At 43.5% G+C, this 13,609-nt stretch overlaps 1 protein-coding gene across 6 annotated transcripts in view; it reads right to left on the reverse strand.

The window, feature by feature from the left end:
• Nucleotides 1-13,609, reverse strand: part of CLUAP1 (clusterin associated protein 1) — a 71,026-nt gene that overhangs the window by 24,861 nt on the left and 32,556 nt on the right. For all 6 annotated transcript variants that reach the window (XM_071571396.1, XM_071571395.1, XM_071571392.1 and 3 more), the window contains one exon: nt 4,989-5,061. In XM_071571396.1, the coding sequence (XP_071427497.1) occupies nt 4,989-5,061 (73 nt within the window). The remainder of the gene's footprint in view (nt 1-4,988; nt 5,062-13,609) is intronic.

A 13,609-nucleotide genomic window follows, 5' to 3' on the forward strand; every position in this document is an offset into this window, starting at 1 on the left:
ACTAATTCTGGAGTAGAAAGGATGGACCCAGGAGCATCAGTTAATCCTGTGGCTATTGCTGAAAAAGATTGAAGTAGTGCAGATTTCCAAATTCTATGGAACATGCATCTTTATCCGTTCTACACTCCAAGCAAAAGAATGCAAGGGTGGGCTGACTGGAGCAGCACGACAGAAAGTGGCAAAGTCAGTGAAAATTCAGTTAACAGTCAACATTTCTGCAAATTTAAATCAATCCTGGGCACAGCATTAGCCACAATAAATAAAGGAAATATTTTGAAAAATTCAGTGTTCATTTTTATATTTTCCAAACAAAGTATTTTACTTTAAAATATAGTTTATATATAAAAACCAGAAAGCTGAAGAGGGACTTTGCAGACAGGGGAATGGCTTTGTGACAGGGGAATGGCTTCCCACTGACAGAGGGCAAGGTCAGATGGGATACTGGGAAAAAATTCTTCTCTGTGAGGGTGGTGAGGCCCTGGCACAGGCTACCCAGAGAAGCTGTGGCTGCCCCATCCCTGGAAGTGTCCAAGGCCAGGTTGGATGGGGCTTGGAGTAACCTGGTCTAGTGGAAGGTGTCCCTGCCCTTTGCAGAGGGTGGGATGAGATGGGTTCTAAGGTCTCTCCAACCCAAACCATTCTGGGATTCTGTGATGCTATACTGCCTTTTAAATTGAACAGAAAAAAATACCTCTTAAAGAATGTGAGAAAATGCATGTTGAAATGTGTAAAAAAGTGAGAAAGACCTGTAAATGTAATAAGCTGATTTATCTGAAAAACTGTATTTCAGTCTAGAAACAGTCACACTTGCTCCTTTTTGCTCAACAAACATGTTTTTCTATCCTTGGGTGAACCTGAGAAAACATCTTGAAGTTCTGCTGTGGTCAGTGACTTTCCTTGACCTCTCCTCTCACACAATCCAGTATCAGAACATCCAGTACCCACACCTGATCTGGTTCTGTCACCAACCTTCAGTGTTCACCAAAGCAGTGTCTAATAAAATGTTTTAAAGAGTTATTTTGCCAGTAACCACAAAGAAATCAAGCCCTGAGTTTCAGGCTATTGGATTTGTTATTTGGCACCAGCCCTGGATGTGGCACAGGGGCAGCAGGTGTGTGAGACACCACATCCTGTATCAGTTTCTCTAAGAGCATCTTCTGTGAAGCAAAGATTAGAAAAATAACAGCAATTTCTTTATTGCTTGGCACAGAAGACATTTCTATATTGCTGCAAATACTCAACTGTGTATGCTTTCATCATGCAAATAATACTCAAAGCTTCATCTGTATTCAGAGTTCAAAATCTTTTGTCATTTTCATATTTTACATATAATTTATTGTTGGCATTTTTTTTCAGTGCAGTGGTTTTATGGAGATGCTCTGTCAGAAATAAAAGCTGCCTTGCAATGCATGTTCGCGAAAGAAAAAAAAGAACCAGACTGTTTATCAATTATCCTAAACATTTTTGCTAATTTCATGTGAGTACCATGACACATCCATGGACATTTATATATCTTTAACACAGACCTGCACAACTCAAACTCCATTCCACAGCTCTTCTTGCTGAGAAACATGGTTTAGGCTTCTCTGCTGTTAGTTCAGATTCAAACTCAATGGAGAGCTGTCCAGAATTCCTGCAACTTTACTGCACAGAGAAATGAACTGTTAATTTGGAACCCTTCCTACCAAATTAGCAGCAGATAAGGTCAGAGGATGCAGACAATATGAGCACTGCATCAATTACGCAGCTAGGCAAAGGTAAGGGTGCTCACAGGAGCAGGATGGATGCTGACTTTCATCAGTTAATGGCAACAAATTTATCACCAGATGCCAGCTCATGCTGTTAAAAGAGCCTTATTGTTTTGCAGCTCTAAGGGGCAAAGTGTAAGGAGGGAGAGAATCTTCTCTTTTTCTTACAGGAGATACTGACCTGTGTTACCCCTCTGTGTAGGAAATCAATGAATCTGCAAATGCAGCTCATTTTACCACCCTAAACCTTCCAGATTCAGCCAGAGAATCTCAGGATACTGGAAGACACCTGTTGTAGTTTTGAATTATTGTGTAAATTCTCTCCCCTGCCACTAACTGCCCATGCCAATAGTTAACAAAAAAAGTAATTAACTGCTGATCACTTGGGTGGGGGCAGGTTGGTCTCTTTTGTTCTTGGGGACTACACACAGTGGGGAGTTGGGTGTGTGTGGGGGGTGGAGGAGAAGCCGGCTCGCTGCTGCTGCTGCTGCCCCGGGACTGTTTCTGGTCGCTGCTGCTGCTGTTGCCCCGGGACTGTTTCTGGTCGCTGCTGCTGCTGCTGCCCCGGGACTGTTTCTGGTCGCTGATGCTGCTGCCTGCCCTGGGACTGTTTCTGGCTGATCGTGTTTTTGCTTCTTGGACAAGGAACACAGGGGGAAGAGACAGAGTTCATCTGAGAGCTCACCACTCGTCTGTATCGCTGGAGAGGGACTGGAAGCTCACTCCGCAGCCAGCCGAGCTGTGACACTGACACTGCCTAAGTATAACTTTCCTCCCGGAGGAAAACCTGCTGGGTTCTGTTGTTGTTTTGTTTGTTTTTCCTCTGTGGTGTTGGGGAAGCGGTTTGCTCTGGTCTGTTTATAGTTATACCTATACCTACATATATATATATATATATTTATAGCAGTTAGGGACAGTTACCCTTCTTGTATTAAAATTCCTTTTTCTTAAATTTGATAAAGAGTGGCGTGATTATTGTGGAGAAGGGCCCCCTCCTGCTTGTGGGTAAACACTTTGGTTTTTTCCCCTCAAACCAAGACAACACCAAACCAGCCTGCCACCTTCCACCAACCAAGCAGAGAAGAAGCTCATCCCTCTATCTCCAGAACCCATTGCACAAGCAAGACCAAGCCAGAGCACGGTCCATTTCAACTGTCCTGTGAAGAGGCACAATGTCTTTGTTGAGCTGAAGGACCACACAACAAAGTCATAAGTTTCTTAACAAACTGAAGATGGAAGAAAACTCAGAACAAAAGCACTTTGCTTTGTGTGGGGAGCATTACTCAAAAATATAAGTGGAATGATGCAGTATTTAGCAGAGTCTGTTGCAACAGGAGAAGAGGTGATGGTTTTAAACTGAAGGAAGGTTGATTTAGACAAGATATTGGGAAGAAATTCTTCCCTGTGAGGGGGGTGAGACACTGGCACAGGTTGCCCAGAAAAGCTGTGGCTGCCCCATTCCTGGAAGTGTTCCAGTCCAGTTGGATGGGCCTTGGGAAGGTGTCCCTGCCCATGGCAGGGGGTTGGAACGAAATGAGCTTTAAGGTCTCTTCCAACCCAAACCAGACTGTGATTTCAAGATTCCATGCAATAATTTCCCTTTCCAAAACTTATTTTAGAAAGATGTTTCTGATGGTTAAGAAAAGCCCTTTTTTAATATTCCCTGTGGCTGGCTCATTACAGGGCACATTCTATCTTAGCAGGAGGATGTAGCACTCAAAATTCAAACAGAGCTGAAAAAAGGTTTAAGTGCTCATGTCTGTAGCACTCTACACCATCTCCCCTCATGATCACTGTCCTCTTGATAACATCACTGTCAGATGAACCTGTAGGTCTCTTGGGAATTCTCTCCAGCAGAAATTCCATCCCGTTGCTTCCTATTTCTGCTGTGAATTGCACTATTAACCTTGGGAGAGGTTGGGTAGGCAAAGCTGCTCAACAACGCTGCACTGATTCTGCTACTCTTCCTTTGTTTCCTCTTGTGCAAAAATGTACTTTTCTTGTGACTAGGACCCGGGGATTAATACAATTCTGCTGTAAACATAACCCCAATAGGACACTGTGCCACTTTAAGACACCAACCTCTGCATTCTCTTACCAAAGCAAATCTCTTGGGTTTGAATTGCATAAAGGGCATCATTTAACTGAGAGAAGGAGAACAGGGTCTGGTCTAAGGGAAAAGCCCAGACTGGTACCTGGTTGTTACATGTGGTCTTAGGGAGCGTTACAGCTTTCCACCTTTATGCTCATGACTGGGAAACAGCCTCCAAAAGCCAAATTTACTGTCTCAGTTACACCTCTGCAAACTCTCACAGCCTGCACAGATAAAGGCAGGCTGGAGCTGATCAAGATGACTTGATTTTCCAAGGTTATGAGGCAGTCAATAAATGAGCCAGCTCTGCAAAACATGATCCTGGTGCTCTTATCATTAAAATACAGTTAAGTACTTGAATAAAATGCATTATTGTAATATTTTTAGGTCATTAAAAGTCTTAATCACATTCTTAGGTGGCAGTTAAATCACTCACTAAAAGGCAAAGTTCCTTTTATTTCAGAGATGCAAAACAACAGAATAGTTTTTCAAGTAAAATCTACAGACAAGGAGAAAGCAGGTCAGTAAATTTTCACTTTATACTTCACACTGCCAATTACAGAGGATTGATGTTTGCCTCCTCTTAAACTTATTGGCCTTGGAAACTGTCAGACAGAAGGACCTGAACTCTTCCACTCAAGTACATCCTGGAAACAATTCCGCATTCTTGTAATTTATATTACAAATCCTGTATTTCAGCTAAAACATCTTCACTTTTTATCTCATTTATGTGAGATCAAAGATGGTCAGAAATGAGTGACATTCCTCTTTGACGAACTTGCTCTGAAAATCTCAGTCACCAATAAACTGTGCAGCACAACTTTTATGTCTTTACTCAATTTCAGCCTTCGTAAACTCTACCTCTGATCCTGAGAATTAACTTCCCGTCTAGTTTCTCCCACTGTCGAATAAAAATGCACAGACTGCAATATTAAATTCACAGGGGCAACTAATGAGGAAGTTTTTGCTGATGTTTAGCTCAAAAAGAGCAAAATCTTGGTTGGGAACTTTCTAGAGAATCTCAAGTGTTTGTTATTCCCTTCTGTTATTCCTCACCTAGAATTGCAATTATTTAAGAGTAAGTTTGGAAAAAAAAGAAAAACCCCAAACTTCTTTGCTACTACCAGAGGTGAAGAAATACCACTTACTTCCACTCTCTAGCAAGTGCTGCTCCTCTTCCTTCAACCTGTTCTGCATAAGACGCAACATGTTTGCTGCTTCCTGCAAGAGGAAAAAACGACAGGGTTGAAAAAGTTGCCACACTCAAGTACCCAACTGGATGATCCCACAACAACAGTTACAGGCACTCACAGGTAGAATGAGACTAGAAAATGTCAGCAGTGAAAATGTATGATGTTAAAAAGGTGGTGTTTGAAACATGGGAGCTCCTACTTTGACTGTGAGTGTTGCAATATAAAGCATGTACCTGGGTCAAATAAAGCACTGAAACACAACCCTACACTCCCAGTAGGTGAAACATCACTTATTGCACAGAAAAAGAGTTAATTTGTCTTCATCCCACAGAAAATGACCACTGTTTCAGCAGGGAAGTGGCTTTCTTTGGAAAGCAGGCTTTGGGAGCTGATTTCAGCCAATACTCCATTAAACGCCAGAAGTGGTTTGTGAAATGACTGCAGCTTCCTAACATCCAAACCAGAGTGAATCCATACATTTCCAAGCATGCAAACAAAATTGGAGCAAATAACCCTTTCAAAAGCTGGAAAAGTACACCCATATATGATACCATTCTGTAGTATTTAGGTGCAAAGGAGAACCATTCAAATGAACCCTAATGACACTAGAACATCATAGAGTCAGAGACTGGTTTAGTTGGAAGAGTCCTTAAAAGGGCATCTATTCCAACCTGTGCCTGGGCAGACACACCTTCCACTAGCCCAGGTTGCTCCAAGCCCCATCCAACCTGACCTTGGACACCTTCAGGGCTGGGGCAGCCACAGCTTCTCTGAGCAGCCTGTGCCAGGGCCTGCCCACCCTCATTGTAAAACACTTGTTCCTTATATCTAATCCAAACCTCCCCTCTTTTAGTTTAAAACTGTCACTCCCTGCCCTATCACTACAGGCCCTACTAAAAATCTTTCTTACAGGCCCCCTTTAAGTGTTGAAAGGCTGAAAAATGTTACAAAAAAAGGACATGAAGACTTAAAAAACCCAAGTCTTGCACGGTCAACTCAGTAAGTAACTCAGCCAGAAGGGAAGAGGATGCTTGTGGCAGTGGGGCAGTGGCATTAAGACAGTGCTTCTCATTCCAGAATAATGGACCAGTAAGGAATGGTGGCTGGCTCTGCAGATAGTAACTGAAGAGACTAATTCTAATTTTCTGGTCTGCATGAACTTGCAGAACATCATAGACCAGGCAGGCTAAAGGGACTATTTGATTCCTGAACACTACAACAATAGCAGGCGTTTCCCTGAATTCATGAAGTTCTCCATCCAGTTAGGACCAAAACCTGGCGAAGATGCCAAGAGATTGAATTTTAGAAAGTAAGGTTCACTACTTCAATTGCAGCATTGAACAGAAAAAAGTATTTTAATGACATCTAGCTTGAATTTGAATAGAAAACTAAACATGATATAGTAGGTAAGATATGAATGCACAATACTGCACAGGTATCAAGAGCTGATTGAAGGTTCAGCTGCAAATTTTGCTAATTTTAGTCTCTTCAATTCCAGTCAGGCAAGGGAAAGCTAAGTAAGATTGAAGTAAGATTTTTCTGAGTCTTTGATTTTTCTGTGCAAAATACAATTAAAAACACCAATTGCTGTGATGTGATCACACTTCCACATTTGCAGTGCACTTGAGGAAAGGAAACGGGGGCTCAGAATATCCATGGGACAGAGGGAGGAAAGTCAGAAGAGCATCTGGAAGTGGTTGAATAGAGCACAACCTTTTTACACTTTCAGGTGGAAAAATGTTACTGTATGTCTGGCAATGGTACAGAAGCTGAAAAAGAAACCTCCAAGGCCCATCCAACACATGAGGAAGTTGCTGGGAACACAGGCCTGGAGACAGACTGGCATGAGACATCACAACTTGGCATAAATATCTGTCTTGGGGGTTGAAATTCCTGGAAAAGCCTACAGAGAAGATGTTTACAGGTGGTAAGGAGAAGTTGAGATGTCACCTGTACCTGGTGAAAAACCCAGCTTGGTGCCTCTCTCAAGGGAATAAACTCTGATACAAAGATCTGCTTCGGACAACCACACAAATTCTCTGTTCTACAAACCTTCCAATACTAATAGAGATAGCCATGGATGCTGGGAAGGCTGCCAATGAATCCTTGGGACCTAGGAATAACCCTGCAAAACTGAAGCAGGTGTGACAGTGTCCACGGCGATAAAGCTGAAAGGTCAGGATGACAAATCACACAGAATGAGACACTCAGCACAAATCACATCAGTCAATACACTACTGAAATCTCTAAACTGATGGAAAAATATTCTGCAGGGAGAAGCTAATTCCATCTGCAGGAACAAGGAAGGAAAAGGCACAAGCATGTCTTCTGTCCTAGTTGAGCCAGAGGGACCAGTTGACACTGTGTGTGGGTGATCAAAGCTGTGTATTCTACCCCCTCTATTCATTCCCCAAGGACAATGGGCCATGAGCAGCAGCTGCCCAGGGAGCCATTGGCACCTTCACACCCAGCCTGAGGGGGCGGAGCTTCTAAGGGGCCATCAACAGCTCAACACCCCCTGGCTCCCAGAGTTAATTACCCATTGTGTGAGTCCCCGCCCTGGGGGAGGGACTGGGTGCTCCCTGAGGGTACATAAGTGGTGGGTAAGAAGACTTTGGTAACTTCTCGTCGGATCCAGAGCAGCAGCAGGACCTCGACAGGAGGAGATCCCCGCTCTCACCCAGACCACAGCCCTCGCCTGCACCAACAGGTTTTCCACTTCCTTTTGCTCTGGACTGGGGGGAGCCACAGGGGTCTCAGCACAAGGGCAAACAAACCCCCTTGGGTTTGTGCCCCAAGACACTGGGTTATACTGCTGGGGTTTTGTGAGTTGAAAGCAATTTCCCTTTTGTGTCAGTGTTTCTATTTTATTATTAAATTTTAGGTCTGACTTATAATCTCTCTCGTGATGAGTTCATTTCCCCTGCTGGTTCACCTTTAAACCAGCACATCTTCATAAGCTGTAGATTTTGAATATTTAAAATAATCTACTGAGGAAACTGTTCTTTATGTTCTTTATAATTCCTTCATGAAGAAACAAATGGCACTGAGGACAGAAGAGTGTGGCCAAAGATTAAAGGAGAGGGAAGGTGTAAGCATGCTGAGGATGGTGTGGTTATGGCAAGTGGGCCAATAAAAGTTCCCACCTCCTTGATCCAGGCTGCTGACCATGATACAAGTGACCTTTCAAGGCCAGCTGGAGAGGGCTTGGAGCAACCTGGTCTAGTGGAAGGTGTCCCTTCCCATGGCAGGGGGTGGAATGAAATGAGCTTCAAGGTCCCTTCCAACCCAAACCATTCCACGATTCTATGACTGCATGATGTAGCAGCCACAGACCTGCACAGCTCAGTTCCACAGAGAAAAAGGGCAACCACTACCAGTGTTTCCTTTGGTCTCCGTAGACATGCCTATTCCAAGGCCTCCCTCTGCAACAGTGGATCACAACACTGCCTGATTAAGCCTCACAGTTGCTCTCTTCTTTCCCTACCTCTTCATCCCAGTCAGCCACAAGAATTAAAAGATGGTCAGTGATTTAAACCCATCCTGCCCCTGCCCCAGCAAACATTCCTAGTGCAGCCTCCCCACTGCTATGTCTTTGGGACAAATGGATATGCAGGCAATCAATCACCCATGTGAATCCTAGCCCCACTGGCTGCTGCAGCCTATACAGTGCATATAGCAAAGAAAGGAAAAAAGGGGACAAAAAGAAAAGGACATTTCCAAAATGTCATGGGAACAAAATCATAAACCCAGAAAACACATTTAGAATGTTCACAGACCAGTGAAATGATGGGCACAGATACAATCATTGCCTGTATTTTAATTCCAGGCAAAAATTAAGTCAGTTGAAGTTGGGAATTCTAGTTGAGACAAGCAATTCCTCTGCTCTGATTCCTGCTCCTTCCCTTCCATCCCTCCTGCTCTGGTGCAGCATTTATGCTGGGACTCAAAAGAAACCTGGTGAAAACTAATCCATCAAAACAAAATCAAGCCACGCAAATTCTCCACTCCAGCTCAGCATGTGCATACCCAAACTCCTGACTGGTATAAGGGAGGATGGGGCGCTGCAGTTGTGGGGAAAACGGCAGGGCTAAGGAGATGGGGCTTATGAACTTGAAATACAAGAGAAAGGAAGGCTAAAAGAATGTTTAATCATACAGATGAGCCCTTCGCCCCCTTTCCTCCAGCCTCTTCCTTATGCTGCTGCCAGCAGCTCAGGGACTAGATGGCAGGAAAAATGTTGATCTTCTGCAAGTTTAGGTTTCTGATGCAAAGTCAGTCAAAAGCCACTGTCAGCCCAAGGGAGCTGCTGAACCTGTACATCATCCCTTTCAATAGCAGCCCATTCCTCCATTGCTGCCAGGCTACACCTTGCAAAACCTTATCAAAAACTGCTACAACAAAAACTATTTTAAAAGGGCAGCCCCAAACCAGTCAGAAGCAGGACAGCATCAGTGAACCACTGGTTACTGTCCTTAAAAAGTGAGATCTTCAAAGAGGGGGTAAAAGGGATGGCAGATCAAATATCTAAAAAGTAAACAGAATTTATCACTTAATTTTTTGAAGGCTTTGAATGCCTGAAATCATCAAAGCTGCATTTTTGGCCCAACCAACTTCCACTTTCAATGCAGGCACACTTCCCACACATCACGCTATTTTAGCAGATGCGACTTACGTCACCTCAGCAAACCCAAGACTGTGATAGTCAGGGATGTTTTTCTGTTTCATGCTTGGCACTTCTGTGCAATCCAGGCCTTCTGAGATGTGAGGGGGGTGATGGACTGGAATGCTGCAGATGGTCTTCCAATACACAACATTGTACAAGGGTCCAGCACCACTGTCTGTGCAGCAACAGAATGACAGCTCCATGGAAAAAGAGACATGGCCTTGACCTTGTGTAGCTCCCACAGGGGAGGCACCTCCCACAGGTGCCTCAGGATGCTGGGATGAGCAGGAGCCAATATTTAAGTCCCCTGTTCAGCCTTTCCAGTACACTAACAGGACTGAAATGTAGCAGGGATATACTCTGTGGATCTTAGCCTACAAGTGAAATTTAACCAAAGTGGCGGCTTACACTGTGGAATCACAGTGGCAAATTAACTTAAGTACAAAATAACAGAAAATCTGAACCAACCTGCACCCTCAGACAGGATTCCCAGGCCTTCCAGGGTACTAGAGATTACTGGCAATGAAAATCCTGCTTTTAGGAAAAGACAGATCTCTGCTGAGATGGAAATTCTCCTCCTCTGCCTCACAGATTATGGAGCCTCCCCTAGGTATGAATCTGCCCAAAAGAGTAATCCGATCAATCCCTTTGCAAACAGCCAAGGGAAATAGGCAGCAAGGCAGGATTTGCTGCTGACAGAGGACATCAGAACAACCCCAGCTGCAAGGGATCTTTGGAAGTCCCAGCCCAACCTCCTGCTCCAAGCAGGAGCAGCAACAGGATCAGACCTAGCGCTCAGGGCTGGAGTTGGATCTTAAAGACCTCCAAGGGAGATACTGATCAGCCTGTCTGGGCAACCTGTTCCAGTGGATGACTATCCAATGGGGGAAAAAACCTTCCTTATATCAATTCAGAACTACTTTTTATTCCCAGTGATTTGCCCATGGCTTTTAGCATAAGGTTCAGATCTCCTTACTCACCAGTTCTGTCACAGGTCTCCATAGCAGGCCCTTGTCTAGTGACACATCAACAGGCCAGACTCATTCAATAGCAACAGGAAATACAGAGCCCTTTATGTTACATAAAAAGGCTCTTAAAACAAGTAAGTTTCCCCTGTGTTTACAAAGAACTGGGCTTTTTTCATCCCCCTTTCTGTTGTTACAGAAACGTTACCTGTCTCTGCAGCACACTGAATGTACTGACGACAAATGTCTGGCGTTTGTAGACTGGAATTTGAATGAGAAAATATAGATGTGCCTCAGTCTTCTTTAACTGGTAAAATAGATGACTGTTCGCCTAATAGTTGACTACGAAAGTCTTTGGAAAACAGCAATAAAACGAAACACATGTCAGAATGTTTTAATATGATATAACTTGTTTTTTACAGACAACTCAAACAGCAATGCTGAGTCCCAAAGTCCAAGGTTTGGGGTGGGTGAGACTGGCTGGAGTATTTTAGAGTCCAACACTCCCCAACTGAGAATACCCTCCAGCAGTAGATCCATCGACAACTTACTCTGCCACTGACTCAGGGCAAGTGATCCAGGATCTGGATAAGCCACGATTTCTTGACTGCCAGTCCTTTATCCCAGGCCTTGATGATATACCTGATGTTGCTGAGTATTTGTTTAAACGGTAACATCAAGGAGCTGAAATCATCGGATAGAAGACAACTCTGCCTCTGCAGATAGCAAAGCTTAAAACCAGTAATAATAAAAATGATGCATTATTTGATCATTTAAAATAGCTGAGAAGTTTTAAATTCACCTCTAAGTTTTCTTCAAAAAGGTGTGGGAAAACACCTGAATACAAAGAATTAGTGCCCTGCAGCCGGCTGGTAGACATGGTTACCACTAAGCAGGAAGAAAAGGGAAAGAACTAGGTGAAATAGGAAGGGGGTAAGTCTAAAAGCACAGGACAACAACTGGAGCTCACTGACTTTTGCATTTGGATGCAAGCATTTCAATTTTTGCCTAAGCTACCCCTTCCATTTTCAGACACCCTCCCAGTCTTAGAAATCTTCTGGACATCTCTATGTCTAATGTTTCAATCTTAGCAAGGGAAAACACGTTTTCCTTCTGGGTTTTTTTCCAGTGATTTTCTAGAGAACAGTGGTGTTCCTACTGCTCTTTGCCCCGTACACTTGGGGCAAATCAATCTGCTGCTAGATTGAAAGCCTCACCCTCACCTTGACTGTTAATCTGGGCTCCTGCTTTTGTTACAGAACAAAGCAGCTGAGATTAGCTCCTGCCACACTTACACAATGGCAGCTGTTTTTCATACAAGAGCATTGTCACTCATTCAGCAGGAGTGAAATACAAGGACAAGGAAAAACTGCGGAGAATGCGACAGCATTCCCAATGAGAGGAAACCTGCCAGGGACAACAAACAGGGAAGAGACTAAAGTTCATGGAAGCATGAGATAGCAACCTACCTGCAGTGTTCTTTAAGACCAGAGATGATGTTTCCTAGATGCTGAGCTACTGTTAAATATCTCACCCTAAATTCATGTCCAGTTTTAAGTTCTGAATTGGAATAGGTAGTTATGCTTGACTAAACATGACTGCAATGTACACTGTTTGTTCCTTTTTATTTTGTTGAGGAATGAAGACTGGGAGAGAGAGGTAAGATGCACCTGAATCAGTGGGGCAGAAGAACCTTTACCGTCAGGCTTGCTGATCTGTGAGGGGGGCTTCAAACAAGGTCTATCAGGGATTGATGATGATGACGGTGATGATTAGCCTGACAAGAAATGGGGCACTGTGAACACTGAAGGAGGGCACTGAAATGTTCCTTTTGAAGGTGGCACAAGTGGGATCCCCCATCTCAAGTGCCTGAACACAAGCTCTTCCATCACAGGAAACAAAGCAAGAGGAACTAGAATGTGCATAGCTGTGATCCCATTGGGATTACAGAATCTGGTGGCCAGCTCCCACATTTAGAGGTTGCCATCAATAGATACAGGCATCCTACAGAGAACAGGCTGGGAAGTGAGAAGGATGGGATGCTCCCTCTGCAACAGAGCAGCCTGAATGCCCTAAACATTCCTTTCTGAAGGGGAGGAGCCACTGGTTCTGGGTTTTTTTAATCACAGAATCCCAGAATGGTTTGGCATGGAAGAGACCTTAAAGCTCACAAACAAGATGATTTGTAAGATCCCTCCCAACCCAAACCATTCTGTGATGTGAGAAATACTCCCAAACCATTCAGAACCACAGGTCAGATCCAATGGAGCAGAACATCAAAGGAAATACAGCACTGAGCTCTGTGCTAAGGATTTATGTGACTGTCCATGGCAGAGCACAGCTTAAGAGGACTGTGGAGAGACACAAGGATGGGGAAGACACTGGCAGAGATTGCAACATAAGACAGTGGAGAACACAGGCCTTCAAATCACCTGCCAGCACTGACAAAAATATAAACAGAACTAACAAAAAAAAGAAGAAAGGGAAAGAAAGACCCAGACTAACATTTTTGCCCACAATTTTCCAATTGAAATCCTTCCATACGAGAAGTTTCAAGTCAGCAATAAACACACAAATTCCCAACTGCCTAAAATAACCAGACAGAGGATGGACTTCATCCTGTGAATCAAATGTGTTCTGTATTCATTACTACATAAAATGCAAATTTACCATAATGATAGCTCTCCATTTTTCCTATTTGCTTTTGTGGAAGACATGAATTATAACGACTCAATATTAGCTCATTAAACATTCCCTTCAAGGATTACATTTTTATTGTAGCACGTTCACAAGCGATATTCTTTGGATATGCAATTTACTTGAATTAGTGTATGATTCTGTAATGTAAACCTGAGGTCAGTTTGTAGTGTCTGAAGAAATCATCATCCAAATTAATACCGATTGGAAGTTGGTAGTCACAGTGGTGTCTTGCTCACCACCACAAG

The sequence above is a fragment of the Pithys albifrons genome, chromosome 16, assembly GCF_047495875.1.
Source record: "Pithys albifrons albifrons isolate INPA30051 chromosome 16, PitAlb_v1, whole genome shotgun sequence".
In the NCBI taxonomy this organism is placed as follows: domain Eukaryota; kingdom Metazoa; phylum Chordata; class Aves; order Passeriformes; family Thamnophilidae; genus Pithys; species Pithys albifrons.